Source organism: Grammomys surdaster, unplaced genomic scaffold (assembly GCF_004785775.1).
Source record: "Grammomys surdaster isolate TR1022 unplaced genomic scaffold, NIH_TR_1.0 141, whole genome shotgun sequence".
Lineage (NCBI taxonomy): Eukaryota > Metazoa > Chordata > Mammalia > Rodentia > Muridae > Grammomys > Grammomys surdaster.
In genome coordinates, this window is record NW_021604599.1 from 4,117,787 (window position 1) to 4,139,033 (window position 21,247).

The window sequence follows — 21,247 nt, forward strand, 5'->3', positions numbered from 1 at the left end:
GAACTTTGCCCATCTTTTCACCGCTGTCTGCATTGATGCCTGGCTCATGGTTAGCTTTCTGTAAGTGCCAGCTGATTACTGATTAAGAACAGCAAAGCTTTCATCATGTTAGATCAGCCCTCTCATCTGTAGTACATTTCTGTTATCCTCGGTATCAGTGTGAGTTTTAAGAGAACCACTGCATAGACATAAGCAGCTAGGAAAGATGCAACCTGGAAGCCAAGGTTGATTAGGTTGTACTTAAGACCAGTAATAGGTTGCATTTCCTAACTGCTTATGTCTATCCACTAGCACACAGTGATCTTGGCTGGAACCTGTGTAGTACTCAGAATGCCATCCTCTCCAATCTTTATTTGAGCAGTAAACACATTTTTAAACACACACCATGTTGTCTCTAAAAATAAGCGATATTTCAAAAAGAATACCAGTGCCCAAGTAGTTGGCACATCTGGTAGTCAGAAAAGCTGTATGGTTGTTTTTACTGAACAACAAGCCAGGGAACATTCAAACTTGGCCAGTTGCAAATTTTTATCTGTGATGACACCTGGTTTAAAAAAAAAATTGGCTCTAGGCTCAAAACAGAAAGAACATTGGAATTAGGCAGAGAGTTAAACATCGTTTACTATCTTGTTTTGTGCAAAGAACTATGAAGAAGTTTTCTTCTTTAATAAAGTAGGACAGAGGAGCAAGGACAGACACAGCACTGCCGTCTGTGACAGTGGCTGCTGCCATCCATCGTGCCTGCCATGTTGCTGAGTCCTTCATATGTCCATGCTAGGTGCAAAGCCATAATGAGGCAGCATCGATGATTTTCTGTTTGGTCAACGGTCAGATAGGAACTCTGACTACAAATATTCAGTAATTTGCCCAGCTCACACAGAGAGCCCTGATCCCAGACACGCTTCCCACAGGGGTCACACTCCTGCTCTGGAGTAGCTTGCTTCTGATTATTATGTTTGGTATTCTGCAAAAATTTTAGACTTCAGTGCTTTGTTAATAGTGACTCTTAGTACCTTACTGTTTACTCCCATTTGTGAGATAGTTGGTGTCATTTTTTTAGAACATTCTCATGGCTGCATATACATATTGCAAGTTTCTGAGAAAATCACTCGTCAGCACCACAAGCCGTCACTTTTCTGTGGCTAGAGGATGTTTAAATTGGTCCATGTGTTTGGGAGTAGGGGAGCAGAATGGTACACACTGATGAGGAAACTGGGCAGGGAAAGATTGGTGTGTCTTGATTACAGAACTACAAAACAGTGTGGATGTAAGAGTCTGGGCTAGAGATTCGGGGAAGACTTGGTCAGCACAACGTTCTGGACCAGAAGAACAGATGTATAGTTGTTCTTCTCACCAGCGTCACCTTCCATTCAGCTTAGTCAGCTGCACTGTGGAGAAGCATCAGAAGACTGACTCAGTTTGGATTTTTTTTAAATGGTCCTGTGTTTCATAAAAGACAGTTAGGAAGGCTTCTATAGAAATAGTTGGATAATATTTAATATTCGTTGTAACCACTTTTAATTGTCGTGGCTTTACAGTTTTAGAGCAGTTGTGTCCTAAGGAAGCAGAGATACTTTAAACAAGGGCTTCATTTCTAATACGAATAGAAGAACAAAAATGAAAGGATAGTGGGAATGTAATAGATTCGCTTGCTGCAGTCTGACAGGACAATTCACTAGGATCTGCCCAGACAGTGGGATGGAAGGAGGGCTAAGCTCTTTGGGTTGAAACCTTGAAAACAGAGAGGTGCTCACTAGACAGATACGATTGTGAGAAAAGGTTAAAGCAAAGCATCTGGCAGTTGCTAATCCTAGGGTAATACATATTTTCATCATACCTCTGAAGTAATGACACCATACAGAAATTTATCTGGTTGTTTATATTTGTCATACACACGCATGCATGCACACAGGATTTTAGATTTGACAAAATAGGTATTAATATGCTTTGTTCGTACGTTGTATTTTTATGTGTACTGAGAGAGTGACTAACGTCTTTGTTTTAGAGGCATTTAAATGTTAATAGTTTTACTAAGGATGAAACAGGCATAAAGTGACAATTTATTATATGGGTTTATGGTATTTTATTTGACTGAGTGCGTGGCACCTGATGCTGCTTTTAATGGAAACATCTATGTAATGGAAGCTGAGGTAACTCAGGTTATTACATCCTGGGTTAGGCTATGCACCACTACTTTGCCTTTTTCAATGGAAAAAGGAGAGTATATGCAAATGTACATGGTTAAGAATTTTCAGAGATATTCAGTTTATGATTATTACCTAAAAAAATCATATTCACACTTTTGGTGTGAAGACAAAGCCTTGATGTCCATTGGCAAATGAACCATAAAGATGGAGTATCTTCCAACAGGTCTGGGAAGACACAAGAGGATGATACCGAAATCTGCTACATGAGGAAGAGAGACATGAACTTGTACATTTGAATAAAGTCTAAGAAATTTCTTTAGGGGCCAGTGATCTTGAAAAATGTTCAAGAGAGCACCTAAAGTACCAAACTAAACCATGAGGGTGCTGTGGAAACACGTCAAGGAGTCTGAATTTCAGCAGATGTTAATTCCCTGTGTGGCCTTAGGCAAGTCATGTGTACCTGGATTTTAGCTCCACAGGGCTGGAGTGAAGCAAGGCTCCTGCCACCTAGCAGGCTGTGACCCCACTAGTATAGTTGAGGTGTGACTTCATTTATGATGATACACCCATAGCTCCCAGGTCTGCTCTGTCTCTAGGGCTCTTAGAAGGAAATGTAACCAAGATTGATGTTAGATAACAGAGCCTTTGGCTGTTATGGTTTGATTTGGTTAAAAAAAAAAACAAAGTTGTAAATTTTGCTTTCTAGAGCTAAAGAAAGTTATAGTGACAAATTCTACTTACTTTGGTTCCCAAGTAGAGCCATGACAAAGTCAGATAACCTAGGGAGAATTTTATCTTATTTTTTTGTTAGATATGGGAACAGAGTATAAGTCACTGAGACTCGAACAGGTAATTGACAGACATGTGTGAAAAAGTGCATCCATGAGAAAGGAATGTCTGGAATGACTAAACTTTTAGTGCTATTTTTAATAGATGAGTCACGGCAGCGTTAGCCAGTTCTTCTTTGCTTCAAACTTTAATGACACAGATTCATGTGTCATTAAATATGCCTTTTTTCTTTCTCCTTTAAGTATGTATCAGTTTTCAACATTAGAATATTATAAGCAATGAAAACAAAAATAGGTTAAACTCATTTACCTTTCTAAGTGAGTGTTTTAGAGATTACTCATCTTGAATTTTTGTTTTTAAAAAAATGTTGTATGTCCAATGGCAATGTACTGGGATGAAGAGGAAAACTTGAGCGTGAAGGGATGGATATAGCCTGACCTTAATTCTCATTTAAAGAGGATTTTGAGCTGTACAGTTTTACAGTCAGATAGTCCAGCTAAATGCCTACCCCTAGATGTATTGACTTTATTTGCTGTTAAATTACTAAATTCAAAATATTAGCTACTCAAGGAAAAAAAACTGATTTGATAAAGATAATTCCTACTGATCACCTTCATCCTTCAGTTAAGGATACTATGAAGTCTGACTTTAAACATCATTTTCAACAAATGATTCTCAATTCTACACATTGAAATTTAACCTCATTTTTTATGAGTGGTGATTATCAGAAGCTTTTTGCTGTAGCATTACAGCTTTTGCATTGGAATCATTTGCTTTTGGTGTAATCAATATTAAAGAGATACTCTGTAACACAGCACTTGGGAGGTTAGCTTTGGCTACATAATAAGTGGTAAGTTAGCCTAGGCTACATGAAACCTGGTGTAAAAATTATGTATTTATAAAAAGAGAAGGTCCAAGGGCTATCTCTAAAAGTGAGCCCTGATATAAATGTGTGTATGTACTGATTGCTGATGTAAGGGACATAAAAGCTAACCTGATTCATTTGTTTTTAGGGGCTCTTGGCTTTGGGCCTCAGTGCAAGTCCATTGGAAAAGGCAGCTGCAACAATCTAGTGGTCACCAGCAGTCCCATGATGGTTCAGCGACTGGGACCCATTTCACCTCCAGCAAGCCAGGTCTCCACAGCATGCAAGCAGATCAGTCCTAGCTTACCGAGGGCAGTGAATGCAGCCAACCTGAATAGACCTCCTTCAGATACCAGGTCTCAACTTATGTTTTTTTCCCCTCTTTCCTTATGGTTTAATCATCCCCCAGGAGTGTTGTCCCCTCCCTTCCTGAACATGAATGTAATCACTCACCCACTCACTCATACCGAAGCACCATTTTTAGTTTTAGCTTTGTAGGAAAATGAATCTAAAAAGCAAGTATTTGCTATTCCTGACCTGTTCATCGGGAGGAATGGTTTAATAGCTGCTATCTGGTCATGAGATATTTCGAGGGAGGGGGCTCAGGAACTGAAGCCTAGTTTGTAAATTTGTCACTTCCTTGCAAAGCAAGTCATATTGTGGCCAGCTGAGATGCTCTGTGCTCATCTGGTTTTCAGGGTGTGCATTTCAGTCTTGGGGCTGGCTTACAAGCTGTCAGTTGGTCAACCCACCTGTCCACTCATCTACTCAAACATGCAGTAAATACCTACTGTGTGCATAAAGAAACAGTTTAGTGGACAGAATAGTGATAAAAATCATGAGTCCTAATGTGTGTTGGGAAGACATATTTTCATGCTTACATAAGCCTTTAGTTAAATATTTGATTAGGTAGCAGAAGAAGTGCAGTAATACCTTGTGTCCTTTCCATCCAGAAAAATTAAATAGAAAAAAGTTAAATAGAAAAAAAATCACTCCTCCCCAGGCAAAATTTTATCTTTTTCAGGGTTGGTGTGTGTGGTGGGGAGTGACTTAATCATGATCTACAGTATAGCATTTAAGGTCTTTTTCTTTGAAGTTTATGTACTATTTCATCTTTTGGAAGTTTCTTGGGAAAACACAATGCAGACTTTTTGCCTGTGAGTAGCAGTTCTGAGGTGATGGATCTTTCAAAGGAATTGATTGCCTCCGTCTTTGCAAGCAGTAACCAGCTAAGATGCCTTATGGTCCTGAGACCCTATTTCTTCTTTTTTTCTTTCCTTCTCTTCTATATCTGGGTCTCCTTCCAGCCTCCAAAGTTGAGACTCTAAAATCATGGCTCCAAGATCATTTATTTATACTCTGTTTTTTTTTTTTTTATGGGATAGAGGCTTGTTTTCTACCTGAGACTTTAGTGATGGCAAGTGCTGTCACATTCCCATTGATGATCGTGCCTCAAGGGGCTCCTCAGCCCTGCTGAGTGCTGCATGTAAAATTAACTGCTCATTGGTGGGTGTCACTGGAAGCCTTCAGCTTCCTGTCTGTGGCAAGTCCAGCCCATGCCTGGAAGGCAGTCATAATTAGTGGAGAAACTGATGCTTCGGGCTGCTCAGGCCAGGTGCCTCACTTAGTCCCTTTCATGGTAAGGCCAGAGGGGTCATTATCTTGCTGTTTCCTGGCACATCTGATTCCTTAGCATAATATTCTATCATTAAAAGACAACATCCTGACGGTGCATTGACAAGTGATTTGACTATTCCGTGAGCCATTCTCTGGGAAAAAAAAATTTTTTTTTCCAGGATGGGCAAAGAAACAGGAGTTGAGAAACAGCTTGGTGAAGTGAAGGTTCCCCACTTGTAGCAGTTGGGAAATGCTGCGTATTTTACGTGATCGTTACATTTGTTGTGTGTTCATCAGGTGAACGGAAGCTTAAGGGCAACAGTGCAACCTGAAGGCGTTATACAGTTTCACACTAAAGAGAAGATGCTGAGCTTACCAGCTGAGCATTTCCTGCACTAGTGTCTTCTGCAGGTAGCTGGGGGCCAACAGGCTGTGAACCATTCAGTCTGAGAAATGCTTGCCCATTACTCTGAGGTTATCTTGAGTGGAAACCTGATAAACACCCTTCAAGGACGTGTGAACACATGCCCCCAGGCAATGTCCTTCCTGGCCATCAAGTTGACTTTATAATACACAGGCTTTGTTTTTAAACGTTTCCCTAAATATATAGTTTTAGCTCTTTTTAAAGACATCTTCTCCAGCTTCATATCATGGTTTCTTTCCACCGCAAATTCCATTTTACAAAGCAAGTACAGAAATAAGATGGATTTTTACCAATCCTTTATTGCTAGGTATTTAGTTCTTTCTTTTTTTAAGATTTTTAAAAATGAAAATATAATTATATTATTTCTCTCTTTCCTATCCTCTCTCCAACCTGTCTCTTTCAAATTCATGGCTTCTTATTTTTAGATATTATTGTTGAATACATACAAGCGAATAATTACTAAGTGCAGCCTGCCGAGTATCTTTAGTGTTGCTTTTATGAATATTCTGACCACGTGGCATTGAATAAGGATTTAGAGGGTTCATCCTTCGTAGAGACTAATTCTCTCTCTTAGCAGTCTTTAATTGTCCGTAGTTCTTCATGTAGGGTGGTGGCCCTGCGACGTGTCCTCCATTCATGCTGGCACGTCTACTGATGTTAGCCTTGTTCATGTCGTGCTCAAGCTGCTACTTGGTTGTGATTTCATGAGTGTAGCTTTCCTGCCATATCTAGAAGACATGTTATTTCTCGTCTGCTATTAAAGCCTTTCATCTCCTTTTGCTTGAGGGGATAGTGGTTGTCATATGGATGCGTCAGTGGCAGTTGGACACCCCATAGTAGGTGTTCTCTTCATTTTGACTAGTGGTATTCTGTAATGGTGTTCACTTGCTATGAAATGAAGCCTCTTTGATGAAGAGTAAAAACTGCACCTACCTGTGGGTGTTAGGACAAGTGCTTAGAATGTACTTAGGAGTTACGTTGGTTTAGGAAAAGTGGCTTCGGTGGGTCAGTTCTCCTCTAGGATCTGTGACCTCGCTAGGCTTGCATTCTTGGCTAGCTTTACAGTGCTGGATATCATTTCCCTCTAGTTGAGTAGGACTTCAGTCCATTAAGATCGCTGTTGGTTACGATTTGCATGCTGATCACGGTTCACAGGCATCACCACCTGTGGCACTGGGTAGGACTATTGCATGATTTTCCGTCCTTGACAGCTTGCACTCTATCTTTTATTTTAGTATTAAAAATAATATTTCATTGGATTAACCTGCAAATCTTTTATTCATATCTAGTGATTAGGAGTTAATATTTGCCGATTTAAACGAATAGCTATTAGCAGCAGCTTTGAGGCTGTTAGTAGGGATTTTCAGGTAGCACTGCAGAGAAGGCCAACCCATGTGTGAGCTCAACAGTGGTCTCAGAAAGGAGCATATGTTTAGTTATTTCTGTACATCTTACACATTTGAGATAATTGTGTAATTATCTTAAGCGATATATCTTCATCATTGATAACATTGAAAAGTTTTTCTGAGATCCTCCCTCCCTCCCTCCCTCCCTCCCTCTCCCTCTCTTTCTTTCTTTCTTTCTTTGCTTGATTTGAATGTGTTTTCCTCTGGGATGCTGCTCTCAGAACACACCCCATCTTTAATTTGTGTTCTCTTTAATCGATGGTGAGAATCCTGCTTTGATGCTCTGTATCTGCTGTTATTAACTTACCAGTCATTTCTCATTAGCCCACCACAGTGCTAAACAAATATTGTATTCTGTTGAAGAGTCAGGAGCCACTGTCAATTTAGGTATCACTCACACCTGCTGTGAAAGCCATTGTATGTATGCTCCTAAATGACAAGGCTGGGATGCCAAAATGACAACTTCATACAATTGTTAAATATGTCAGCCTAGCAGACCTAATCAGTAAAGGCGGTGGGATGCTGCTTCTGTGGGCTTTGTAGATACATTGCTAGCTAGTGTGTCCATGTGCATTGTGAATTTGAACTTACGGCTGGATATTCACAGTCCTAGCATGCATCATCCCTATGGAAGGTATAGTGGACCCAAGACTTAGAAAGACTAATTGATTTTCCCAGTGTCAGTTTTATAGCTTGTCATTTCAAAGGTCAGCCATCACTTAACCTAGTGATGCCAGTGTAGATCCAGATACTCCGAGTTTGTCTTTTCATAGTCTGAATTGCACATTGCTGGTGATAGTTGCCTTCTTTTGTTGTTTATAGTAGGACCACAAAGCTCAGAGAAAATCCAAGAAGAGGACCAAGAACGGACTCTAGGCTCCCTGTCACTCTGAGATCTTATAAAGCATTTCTGTGTTTATAAGCTGCACTAATTCTTATGGAAGTTGTGCTAGGGTACATAGGTGGCATTTTCTGGTAGCTTAGGACTGATTTTCTTTCTCAGATTCTGTGGGTTTATGACACATATATGTCATATATTATATATTATACAGATTTAGTTATATACATACTTTGTATATGTTCCTGCGTTTTTCCTCACGAGCATCACTTCAAGGAAATCCATGTTATTAGTTAAAACTTCTTTCAAGTCTTTAGAACAAAATGGCTTAACGTGGTCAGCATACCTCACCTCTCTCAGCTTCGTGAGAGCTTATTTTTCCTGATAGTTTCTGAGTTTTTCACTTTGCTTTCATTTGGTTTGAGATTTATCATCTTGCCTTTTACATACAGTTCCAAATAAACCAGTCACCAGAAATAATGTCTTTAGGATCAGATGAACATATGGACTTGGAGATTGCTCTCAGTGTGGTGACACAGCTTTCTGAGTTCTTTGTCACTTTCTCTTCCACAGGCCTGGTGTGTATAGCAGCAGGGGTTACAGGCTAGAATCCTTGGCAACCTTCACGCTCATTTCCCGTACTGTCGCAGAAAAACAGACAATTTGTGATTCAGTCCTAGCTTGTGTGCTTTCAAGCCTGTTTTACCAAGTCTTTCAATCAAGCTGAACACTGTGGACCACATATGAGCTACATGGTGTGGAAATGCGAGCCAGCCAGGTCTCTGCCAGTTACTCACTCCCATTTGTACTTTGCTAAGGACCTTCATCACTTCTTTACTGTCACAGAAGGAAACTCACAGATCTTTAGGCATTTTCCTTTTATGAAAATATTTTAAGAGTCTAGTTAATTTTTCTCATACTGTGTATTTAGTCAGTTAATATATAAAAATACTCTGTGAGCTTTGTAAATAGTGGTTTGTCAGCTACCGAGATCATTGTTTTTATTTTATTTATTGATTCTGTTCTTTGAGATAACATCCTCCTATGTAGTCTAGGTTGGCCTTGAAGTCATGATTGTCTAGCTTCAGCCTTTGGAATCCCAGGATGGGATCTCAGGCTTGCGTCCTCAAGCCTGGCTCTTCCTTATGTACTTGTTTCATCAGGAAATGTTGGAGTGCTCAGTTTGTACTTCACACTCTGAGGTACTGGGGAGATAAAAAAATCATCCTTTTTATTGAAAGGGCTTGACACTTCCTCAGGAAGATCCTCACAGTTGCTTCAAAGTGTGGTGCAGGTGGCAGAGACGCTTTGCAAAGCAGACACTTACTACAGGTAGCTCTTGGAGGGTAGGACTTTGAACGATTGGGTCTCCTACAGCGCTTGAGAGACGTAGGGAGTGACTGCCATTTGTTGGAGGTCTTGTTCCTGTAACATATCTGAGGTGTCGGGTAGGGAGGGGCATGAGCTAGTTCTGTGTTCACACCATTGATTTTTAAGTAGACCATTCAGTTTGCTTTCTGAAAATATATGACAACTGTCATGGAAATCTGAGATGCTGAAGAAGCTAAGCAACATGTCCACACAGAGTTATGCTGTGCTATAAATTAAGCAATGTTCAGCATAGTTTCAGAGAAATGAGATTTGCCTTTCATGATTGGAAAAATGACCATGTTTCTCTAGGCTGCCTCTGAGCCAAATAATGTAATTTCTTCAGCAAAGTACATACATTTGAACAAGCTACTTTGGCTGGTAGTTACTGCTTAAAAGTCTGAAATGGTCTAAAGTGGCCACCACCATGAACTCTGTGAGTGTTCTGACGCCCCATAGTTCCTCGACGTGGGTGAAAAGCAGAGTCATTTGTGTCTGCTTTGTCTATTGCATCTCCACTGATGTATCTAATGCCCAAATGTATTTCCTGACTCTCCCAGGAGATAGGGTCAAAAGGCTCTTGACATCTTAGCCGCCAGAGCTTTCTGCTGAGCTCTGTAGGAAGAGCCACATGCTGTAGGTATGCTCAGAAAATAATTGAGATGTGTCCATGGGGAATTAAAATCCAAACTGTTCAGAGGCCGCTTTGGAGCTTGCAGAAGGACTTCAGCCCAAGTGTAAGGGTGTGAGTGAAGCAAGAGACATATCTATGTCAAGGGTGGTTGGACACAGGTTCCTGCTGTGTTCGTCATTGGTAAACATCCCATACCCAACGGCAGCTTCAGGTCGCTAGTGTTAGCTACTACCTTACACTGTGCCTTTCAGAGCCTAGATGCTTTCTTCACAGTATCCCAGGCTTGGCAGAAAATAGTGTTCCTGGTTTCCATTTTGTGAAGCTGAGAAGGGGACAGATGAATTGAAGCTTCCTCCTTCCTTTACAACAGCTTGACATTTAATAGCTGGGGACAGTAAATGGGTTCATCTAGAGAACTAACACATTAATATAAGAAGTTTGGGTGATTAATTTATTTAAATAAAGCATTCTAGAAAGCCAGCCACAGATGCATGCCAATAAGCCAAACTTCTCAGCTAGCTGATGCTTCTGGGTTGGCATCTGGTACCTTTCTTATGTGTCTACATGTTGACCCTTTTGAGGGGGATGAATGTTCTGTCCCAGGGATATAGCTTTAATTTTACTGGTTTTTTTTAAAGGCAATAATGTCCTTGGAAAGCAATATGAATTTTCAAGGGGCTAGAGTTACCACAATGAACCACTTTTATATGCAAACAATGAATTGTGACATATTTAGCTTTTTTTGTAAAGGGTAAGGACAGGGAAGGAATTGCAAAAATGAACCACTGCAAATGGATGACCTGTTCTCGGCCTGAAGCTGCTTCGATACAAGGATAAGAGCTCATGGGAAACCCATCTAACAAGTGTGGTTAGCCCCCCAAGGCCTGAGGAGTGATCCCAAATGCAGTTCTCCAGTTATTACGCCTTTATGTATCATAGCTTTGTTCTATTAAGGACTAGTTGTGTGTGTGTGATAAAGAGTGAACTCTGTGCTTCCAGCAAGCTAAGTGTACACTTTACTTTGTGCCCATGATTTTTTTTGTATTTTTACATTTTCATACATTTTCTAGTATCATTTGAAATGAATGAGTACTTGCATTGTAAATTGCCTTTTTAAAACTGTCTAATTTGACAGTGTCAGTGAAACTGAATTGTAACAGTATTTGTAAGTTTCTAACACAAGATTTGTCTTGTAAAACTTCCTTTAAAAAAGAAAAAAACATAAGTTTATGTTACCTTCCCAAGTAGATTTTAATTGAACACTATTGCTGTTCAGAAGTGTATGACCTGCAAAATCTACTACAGCATCGTGCACACAGTAGGTGCTTAATAAATGCTAATTTGGTTTACCACAACAAGCATTTATATTTTTTCCCCTAGTCCTCAATTTCCCCCTTTTTGTATGAAAAAATTACTTTGAAATAAAATGAGGACTATTTATTCTCATTAAAGTACTAGTACTATTTATAACAAAAGCTTTCATTATTCTAGTAAGCATTAGCTTTTCTTGTTTGCTTGGTAAAATGGTATTTACCTGGAACTAAAAGCCTGGGATTCTATCATAGTCCAAGAATTTGTGTTTAGTGGAGAATGTAATTAGGGGAAATACTTAAGGGATTGTTGATACAGTGTTCTCTTAGCTCTTAGGCAATCCACATCTTGCTGAAATTTTTTTTCCTTCCTTCTCTCTGGCTGCTGCCCCAGGTCCGTTATTTTGCAAGAGTCTCTGGTGTCCACGACTTTGAGTCTGACCGAGAGTCAGTCAGCCTTGAGTGTGAAGCAAGAGTGGTCTCAGAGCTACAGGGCTTTCCCTTCACTTCCGTCCAGCCACAGCTCCCAGAATGCCATGGACCTAGGGGACCTTCTTAGCTTGCCTCCAGGCACGCCAGTGTCTGGCAACAGCGTCTCTAACTCGTTGCCACCCTACCTTTTTGGCATGGAAAATAGCCACTCTCCTTACCCTAGTCCTCGGCACTCAGCAACCAGGTCCCACTCCACCCGCTCCAAGAAGAGAGCCTTGTCCTTGTCTCCACTGTCTGATGGCATCGGGATTGACTTCAATACTATCATCCGTACTTCACCCACATCCTTGGTTGCCTACATCAACGGATCAAGAGCCTCCCCAGCCAACATGTCCCCACAGTCAGAGGTCTATGGGCATTTCCTGGGTGTTCGTGGCAGCTGCATCCCCCAGTCTTGTGCAGTGTCCAGCGGGCAGAAAGGCGTGCTGGTTGCCAGTGGAGGAAATACGCTGCCGGGCTACGGAGAGGATGGTACACTGGAGTACGAACGCATGCAGCAACTGGAACATGGTGGCCTGCAGCCTGGACCTGTAAACAACATGGTGTTGCAGCCCGGCCTACCGGGCCAGGATGGCCAGACAGCCAACATGCTCAAAACAGAGCGCCTAGAGGAGTTTACGACTAGTGCCTTGGACCTGCCCTCCGCGCCACCTCTCCCTCTTCCGCCGCCTCAGGGCCCCCCACCCCCGTACCATGCCCACCCACACCTTCATCACCCAGAGCTCCTGCCTCACACCCAATCGCTGTCCCTGGCCCAGGCTGGTCTGGAAGAGGATGGAGAGATGGAAGACTCAGGGGGTAAGCACTGCTGCCGTTGGATAGACTGCAGTGCCCTTTATGACCAGCAGGAGGAACTGGTGAGGCACATCGAGAAGGTCCACATAGACCAACGCAAAGGGGAAGACTTCACATGCTTCTGGACTGGCTGCCCTAGAAGATACAAGCCTTTCAACGCACGATATAAACTGCTGATCCACATGAGGGTCCACTCCGGGGAAAAGCCCAACAAGTGTACGGTGAGTTGGCGTTTCCAAGGTCCTGGGCCACCTTTCTTGAAGGTCCAGCTTACGGTCATGCATGCGTTTAATCAAACAGGACCAAGAAGGCAGGTAAGAGTTTCTGTTTCTGTGGGATTTGGATGTGTGGTGGTCAAGGTGCCTATTAGGTCTCTTGCCATTCCTCTGGCAGGTGCAAGGGGCAGGTTTCTTTGATAGCTGGTGGCTGCTGGTTTCTCTCCCATTCTATCTAGCTCAGGCCCTATGCCACCAAGGTAGTGGAGGCCAGTCTGCTTTAGTCTGGGAGTGTGGGAGGGACACAGACTCAGTATTCTCTTGATGGCATGGCTGTTCAAGTGCAGGGAACCATTCTCTGAGCCACGAGCAAGCTTTTGCTCTTTTCCAAAGTAAATATATATATTTTTAAACCTCTGAAAATTTAGGTGAGGCATGGTGTCTAGGGGCACGACTGACATTTAAGAAAGGAATTCTCCACTTAGGAATTTGATTCTTGAGACTGTTGCAGCATACGCCCTCATGCTAGCACATTGTACCTTCTAGGGTTGTGAGACTCATTAATGATTTACAGTCAGCAAGGAAACACCAAGGGGACCCCACAGGAACAGGGCCTCATGGGATCTCATGTAATTTTGAGGAAAGGATTTTGTGGAAAAGCATAAGGCATGAGCTTAGCCGATCGTGTGCCTTTGGTGTTGAAGTACACGGGGTTTGCTCTCTCTCCTGCCTTCCTCTTTCCCAACACTGATCCTAGAACTCGGGTTCTGTTTCTTGGCAAACCTGACTGTTTTTGAATAATATGTTTCTTAATTGGTTTCACTATACTTTCACACCTCACAGAAACCCTCAGGCCTTGCAGGCAGGACTTCACCCCCAGGATCACAGAGATAACTTTAGCACAGTCTGAGAGGGCTCACGGAACTCTTGCAAAAAGAGAGGAGAACATATGTTTTCTATTAGTCTAGGCGGACAGGAATAGTTCTTCAGAGTCAGAACTGTGTGCTCCCTCAATATTGAGCGTTCTGGAGATCAGCGATAAGCAAAGGATATAAACCAGATTGGAAAGGACTGAGTTTGACTGTGATTCTCCCAGCCAGTGCCATCACTACAGCAGGCTATGATACAAAGCGTGTGGACTGTGCTGATGATTGAGTGTAGATAGGTCGAGCTCTGATTCGTGCAGAAGCACGCCATGCAGGTGAGAGCGGGATGCAGAAGTTAGAGGCACTTTCACCGTGGAGTAGGTGTTTTCCAGAGAGCTGTAAGGTTTCCGGTGGAATGAAATCTCATTACTTGTCATTACATTATGCCTGTGTTGTGATTTTGTTTTTTCTTAAGGAAAACCTGAAGCTGATGCATTGTGAGAGTGCCAGGTTCTCTGAGTGAAAAGAATAATTACATTCCAGGAGGCCAGACCTTGCTCTGTCAGTAGGGTTCTGTGTAGAAAATGCCAGAGTGAGACGAGCGATGGAAGGCAGTCCCACTTACTCTGTTTGGAACACAGGGGCCTGCTGCAGGCAGGAGAAACACCCAGGTTCTGAAGGCAAACAGTCCAACCTTTTAGTTCTGACTAACCCCGGCTGAAAATAGTTCATCGGGTTTGGCTTCACTGAAATAAACATTAAAGTTAGAATTATATTAAACAAATACGGTTTCTTTTGCATTTCAAAATTAATTTTTATGCAAAAGGATTTCCCCATTTTCACCTCTGGTCCCAGAGTTTTCAAAGACATTTAACTTTGCACAGTTGACTTTTGCTAAAGTGCATGATGAATATTAAAAATAGAAATAGTCGAGGGACAGAATAGCTGAGCGGTGAGCATTTGCAGGCCTGTGCCGCTGTTCACTGTGCCGTTCAGGACGGGCGGGTGAGGTAGCTGTGCTCTCGTAATCTATCCTCTCCTCAATGATAAGTGGAACATTTACACAACTTGCATGGCTGATCCAATAGCACAGCAAAACTAGAATTGCAAACCACTCACACGACGTGTGCAAATCCATTTAGACAAAGCAAAGGTTCTTAGGGGTGACTGATGCTGTGATTCCTCCACTGGGAGTATATGTTCTTAACAGGAAGGTATCCATTGTTATATCAACGTACACGTCATGAGTTATATTTTCTGAAGACTGTTAATGTTGTTATGTCATGTGCTTGATATGTGAGACTGTAGACCACTGGCAGTAAGCTGCCTTGCTGTGGAGACTTTGGTGGACGTCTCAAATCACAGTCTGTGGACAGGAAGGCATGGTGCTGAAAGGGGATGGACATCTTCAGTGTGCATTCTCCTGCCTTTTGCAAAGGGAGTTTTCAGAAACTCCCGGGATCCTGGCACACACAGCTTCCGACAGGGAAGAGTTTCATTGCATTGAAATCCGCAGGAAGCTTACTTAAAGCCTGAACTGTGCCAGGTGAAATGACTATGTTCTTTTGGAGAAGTGGTCTTTGTTTTTTTGTGGTGGCTACAAAACCTAGGGATAGTTTGAACTTTGAGGCCCAGTCTGTTGTTCTTTTATGTATGTCTAATTTCTATTTCTCCTCAATGGATGATACTCAGACTTAGTCATCGTTCTCACCTACAGGGATTATTTAACTAAGAAATTGAATGGTGACCGATATGTGATTGGTGACCATGACTATGGGACACAAAGAGCTTCTGAAAATTATGGTAAAAGGAGGGTGTGTCAGGGCTAAGGCCTGTTTTACAGGAAGAGGGTACTGTGGAATCCTCCTCTCATGCCACGTTACCTTTGCCCCATGGAGAATGCACCTTATCAATCATTGCTAGCATTGCAGAGCTGCAGACTAACCTGGAACCTGGTTCAGAGCACAACCAGCGGAAGATTCTGAGTTCAGGATTTGGTTCTGTTATGGAAAGAAAAGGATGGGTCCTGTTCTCATCCAAACAGCCCCACCTTTCTCCAGATTGTGTTCTGATCTCCTCTATGGAAAGACAAACTCCCTTCTGTCCTTTAAGTCCTGGTTGCATGGAATGGACAGTTATAGAAATTGGCAAAGTTTTGGAAAGCAAAAGCCTCAACAGGTGGAGAGGCAGATCTCAAATGAATCAGAACCCAAAATGTAGCAAGGCTGTATTTGAAAGTATCCATGTCCTTTCATTGATGTTTGCTAACTAAAGTGGTTTCTAGGTTCCCATCTCTCTGTTTCTACCTTCTTGCTTTCAGAGAAGCTCTGTCCTTGGTAAGTCAGTTGCCCATTCCTAAGTGTCACTAAGCTAAGTTTTGTTAAGTCTTCTGAGATGAGGGGGTGCCTGATTTTCAATGTAGAGCAACTCGTAAGAGTTTGAGTTTGTCTCCCCCCCACTTCTGTGTTCCTAGGGGGATAACATAAAGTGTATCAAATCATCAAAGTATACAGACTGTTCCTAAAGGTTCCCATAGTTGTGGTTCCAGGAGAACGTGTCAAAGGCTTTCCCCTTCGGAGGTCTCTTGGCTGTTGAGCTAAAGGGTGCCCCGTGCCCAGTCGTGTTTTCCCAGGAGGGACTTGGAAGGTATTCTGAGTGATGTGGGAAGCTCAGGCCTTGAGTGCTTATGCTGAGAAGCAGCCTGTTCCACGAGCAGGGGCCCAGGTTCCAGGTTTGTTGAGGACCAGAACCATCCGGCCTATTTTCCTGCACAATTGAAAGCAGTTGTGCTGGGGGGTTAGGGAGTGTTAAGGAGGAATTAGAGGCGATGTGGGTTGCCACTTACGTTTTGCTTATTTTTCCTGGATGAATTTAATCCAATAGCAAAAAAGAATTTTGCAAAACTTTTACCCACCCACAAATTTTCATGAAAATGTCACTGACCAAAGACAGTTTTAAATTTTGTATGAATTGACTCATTTCTCCACAGGCATTTTCCCTGGCAAAATCCAGTGTATTTGCTTTGGCTTGAACATCGGGCAGTTTGCTTTTTAAGTAACATTGGATTATGAGCACAAGAAAATAAATACAGAGCCGAGGCCATGTCCCCAGTCCTCTTTTATGGCCTGATGTATGGTCATGGGCCAGCTTTGGCCATAAAAGATATTTTTTTGAGGGAAAGTAAATCCGTTGTAAACTTTTTTTCTCCCTCCACAACCTTTATTTTGTTATTTTTGATAAGATTTGGGATTGATGTGATTACCATAATTATATGACAAGAGAGGACCTTAGGAAAATGTTATTTAACTATAATTATTATTTAACACATCAAAACCTTTGTATAGGCAGCAATGTGTAAATATACATAGTCCAAGTATTGATAAGAATATGGAGAATGCTCGCCCTCCCTCCCCCCACCCCTGTGTGTGTGTGTTATTGTTTTCTAGAGAATTAACTTGGTATAAGCATCTTGGAGAAAAACTTGGGAATGCACAGTAAGTTTGAAAATGTACGTATTCAACATATCCCTGTCTAGGTGTCTCCCGTAGAGACTCCTTTACGTGGCAGCGTGGAAACCTGGGACGAGATACATACTGTATATGTGGTTTTATTTATATAAAAGTGTAATTAACTCTACTTCCACAGACAAGGTAAACCGATTTGCTATGGTTTACTCGTATATAATACTATGAAAGAGTTTAGTGACATACACTCCACATGGTAAATCTCACAAAACTGAGTAAGATGCTACATGCAAAATGTGGCATCATCCAATTTATGTACACTGAAACCCACAAAAGAATTAAAAGGGTTTTCAGATAAACAATTATGTGGTCAAGCAAATCCTATGGGCATGGGAACCAGCAATCTTAGGGTAGTGGGATATTTCTAGAGGGGAAAGAAATATGCAGAAATAGGATGTGCGGATTTGCCTATTGACTTTCTGAGACAAGAAGTAAAGTATGGTAAAACCTTATTTCTGCCTGGCATCCTGGGGGTGATGCAGGTGTCTCGAGGCGGCTTAGGTATCCTCTTACTACTACTTGAAATGTTTCACAGCTTCATATTTTTATCCTAATACAGTAGGAAATCTATTAGCACACACGCCAGTGTTTTTCACACTACCGTTTTTCAGATGAGAGCAAAGCTGAAGCAAAGTGATTTTTCCAAGGTTACTGTTCAGCTGCTCCTCACTTAGGGTCTCTGGGACAGCATCTCTCACTTTCCTGACAGTGACTCACCTGGAGTGCTTTTCAGAGCCCCAGTACTTGGCCTCTACTCCAGAGTCTGGGATACAATAGGTTTGGGTAGAGTTCCTGTAGGCGGTTCTAATGGGTAGCCATGCCTGAGAATCAGGGCTCTCAAAGCTTCTAAGTTCTGATCTTGAGTTCTCTAGATCAGAGCCTAACATGTCACTTGAGTTCAAGAGTGGAAAGGCTGTGTTTAGTACTGAGTGTATTCTCATTTACATTGTTATCTGATAATGACCAGGGCATACTCATGTTTCTTCGAATAAAGCACAGAGAAATGAGAGTGATGCGGGATCAGAGTGCCCCAGGGTGGGGCAGCAGCTTTGAAATGAGTGTCCAGCCTACACTCACAGCATTTTGTTCTCTACCAGGGGTTAAAGGCAGTTAAGAAGAGCCTTATTCTGTGCTACAGGCTTGTCACTGTCATCTTCTTGCCTTCCTGAGTTAACAGTGACACTGAGAAATTGGTCATATATTTCCCATTTATAAAGGAGAGAGTAGATCCTTTTCAAATACTTTTCTCCAAAACAAAACAAAAATAAAAACCTATCTTCAAAACAGTTTTGCTATTATGATCATTTCTGAAGAGTTGGTGTGTTAAAAAAATACTGGATTTTCCTTTTTGTAAAATCTGCCTGATATGATCAAATAAATAAAATTAACATTAATATCCTCTTTGTCTCTTGAGGCTGAAATACCACCAGTAAAACATCTGGTAAAGATCAGAGACTGTAACTTCCAAGTCATTTCCCACAAAGCACCAGTCTGTCAAATATCAGGCACACTCCAACGATTGCAAACAGTACAATCAAATATTGAGATTTTTTTCCAGTGATTTTTTTTACATGAGGGAAGTACGAACATACTTATCTATGTATATACTTGTTCAACATAGACGTTACCATAAACTACAAGTCTCTTAAGAAGAGGGAACAGTGAAACCACAGAGGTTACCATCAGATGGGGAATTGACCACAGTCTATATGGCGTCTGTCAAATCATATTTCACATTCCAAGACTGGAAACCTGCCATTTGGTAGTGGTTAATTTGATTTCTCTGTAGAAAGCGTTTAATCCACTTTACCTGGGGAACTAACCTTTCTCGAACTTTGCTCTGAAAATAAATTCATAACAGATCTCAGCAAAGGTTTTGAAGAAAATCATGGTTTAAATGTATTTTTCCGTGATTCCGAGATAATAAAAAATGGTCGATAATGAGAGTGTCTGTAAGAGGTTAATATTTGAGTATTCCTTTTCATTAAACAAAATCATTAACTACTTGATAGTTAATGTTCCTTTTAGTTCACGTTTATTTTCTGGTTCATCTCTAATTTTATGCCCTTAAATAACATTTTTAAAATTAGAATTATGCAAATCATTCCACAAATGATTAGATTATTGGAGTATATGTCAAATCTTTTGAGTTTTGTTCATGTATAGTTTCACAAATGTATTTTTTCTTAGCTCTTTTAGACTGCCACAGTGTGGAAAATTTATTTGGCAATTTATTAGAAAGGTCTTTAGTGACCTTTGTAATATTTTTAAATTACATCTTTTTTGAGTGGTCACGTTGACATATTTAAGTCCAGATAGAACTAGATCCTGTAGAATAAAACAACACACACACACACACACACACACACACACACACACACACACACAGAGAGTGGGGGGGAGAGACATACACACAGACAAACAAAAATGCCTTTGATTTATTTTTTATTTTTTATTTTTTTTGGTCTCTCAGAGATCTGTCCTTCAAGTTCTAGACCAAAAGACTTGGAAATTTTTATTTCTATGCAGTTAATAGTTCCTGGAATAACTGAGTCAAATCTTCTAGATGATCATAGGACAATGGATGAGTTAACCCTGGACAGTGTATGTGTGTCTGGAAAACCCAGAACCAGGGCTGGACATGCCTGATTTCACACTTAACTACCTGTGAGCAGTCAGGTGGCCTTTTCCTGTATGAATACTATGGAGCCTAAATAGCTGTCATTAGTCACATAGACTTGGGTGAGAAAGTGGAGTGAAGCCAGACTGGCTTTATCTGATAGCACAGTGTTTATATTTTATTTTCTTGGGTCATAGACATCAGTAGGGAGAACAGCTAATTCTTTAGGAGAATTTTAAGGACATTTTAAAGATGATTAATTTAAGAAATAACTTAGAAGCTGGAAAATAAAAAGACTGGGCATTGTGCTGAGTAATAGATCTTGGTCCTATTTCATTGGTATATTCTTGTAAGCCAGGGTATGGAAACCCTGCTTCATGTAGCATCTGTAATGACATGTGAACTCCATGAGTATTCCTTTTCTTACCTGATCACTGAATGCAAATTATGAAGTATACCATACCCCGGAAGACAGATAAATACATGACATATTCTCTTCTGGAATTCACAGTCTAGGGAGGACCCACAAGTATATCAAATACAAAGCAGAGGGCTGGGGATGAAACGTTCCTTGGGAAATTGGGAGAGGCTTTCAGCTCTGCATGTAGAGACCCAGCTGTCTTTACAAGGGAGGGTGGCATCCTGAAAGGAGAGTCAGTGTCCTGTAGAGAAAGGAAGGAGGCCATTCGAGTGGAGGTGTAACAATATCCCATTAAAAGAAATGACCCCTAAAAAGTTGGATAGATCTAGATACTGGGTAACAGTGGAGTGGAAGGCTGTAAGGACTCCCAAAGGATGTCTAGTGTCCAATCGGGACATTATTAGAATTTGGACAATCAAGAATCCCAGTTAGTATAAATGGAAATCTAGTTAATAACAGCAAAACCCATAGGCACTATCTTCACTGAGGAAGCAACTCTGTTATGGTGCATGTGAAATGAACCATTGACTCCAGCCCTTTCCACCATCCCTTAGGTTTACAGTTTAATTCTTTCCTACAGTGAGTCTATGGGCTAGGTAAATGGCTTAGTTGGCAAAACACTTTCCACACTAATTTGTGGTGCTAGTGGAGCTCCTGAGTTCCCACATAAACTCCTGGGTGTGGTGGTGTATTTCTCTCATCTTGGCACCCAGAGGAAGTCACAGAGAGATTCCTGCAGCTCATCCTGATCTTCAGATTCAGTGAGCAAGACACTGTCTTAAAAATCAGGGAGAATTGAGGAAGATTTTCATGTCTAACTCTGGCCTACACATGCACGCGCACAAGTGTGCACGAGCCCAACAGCTTCACGTGTGCATGTACACACTCAATGAACCTGTTGGCAACACACAATTTT

The 21,247-nt window shown here is 41.4% G+C and overlaps 1 protein-coding gene across 1 annotated transcript in view; it reads left to right on the plus strand.

The window, feature by feature from the left end:
* The window catches only part of Glis3 (GLIS family zinc finger 3), a 398,320-nt gene that overhangs the window by 119,178 nt on the left and 257,895 nt on the right, over positions 1-21,247 (plus strand). Inside the window, exons 2-3 of the mRNA XM_028764109.1 lie at positions 3,950-4,157; positions 11,793-12,906. Coding sequence (XP_028619942.1) covers positions 3,950-4,157; positions 11,793-12,906 — 1,322 coding nt within the window. The remainder of the gene's footprint in view (positions 1-3,949; positions 4,158-11,792; positions 12,907-21,247) is intronic.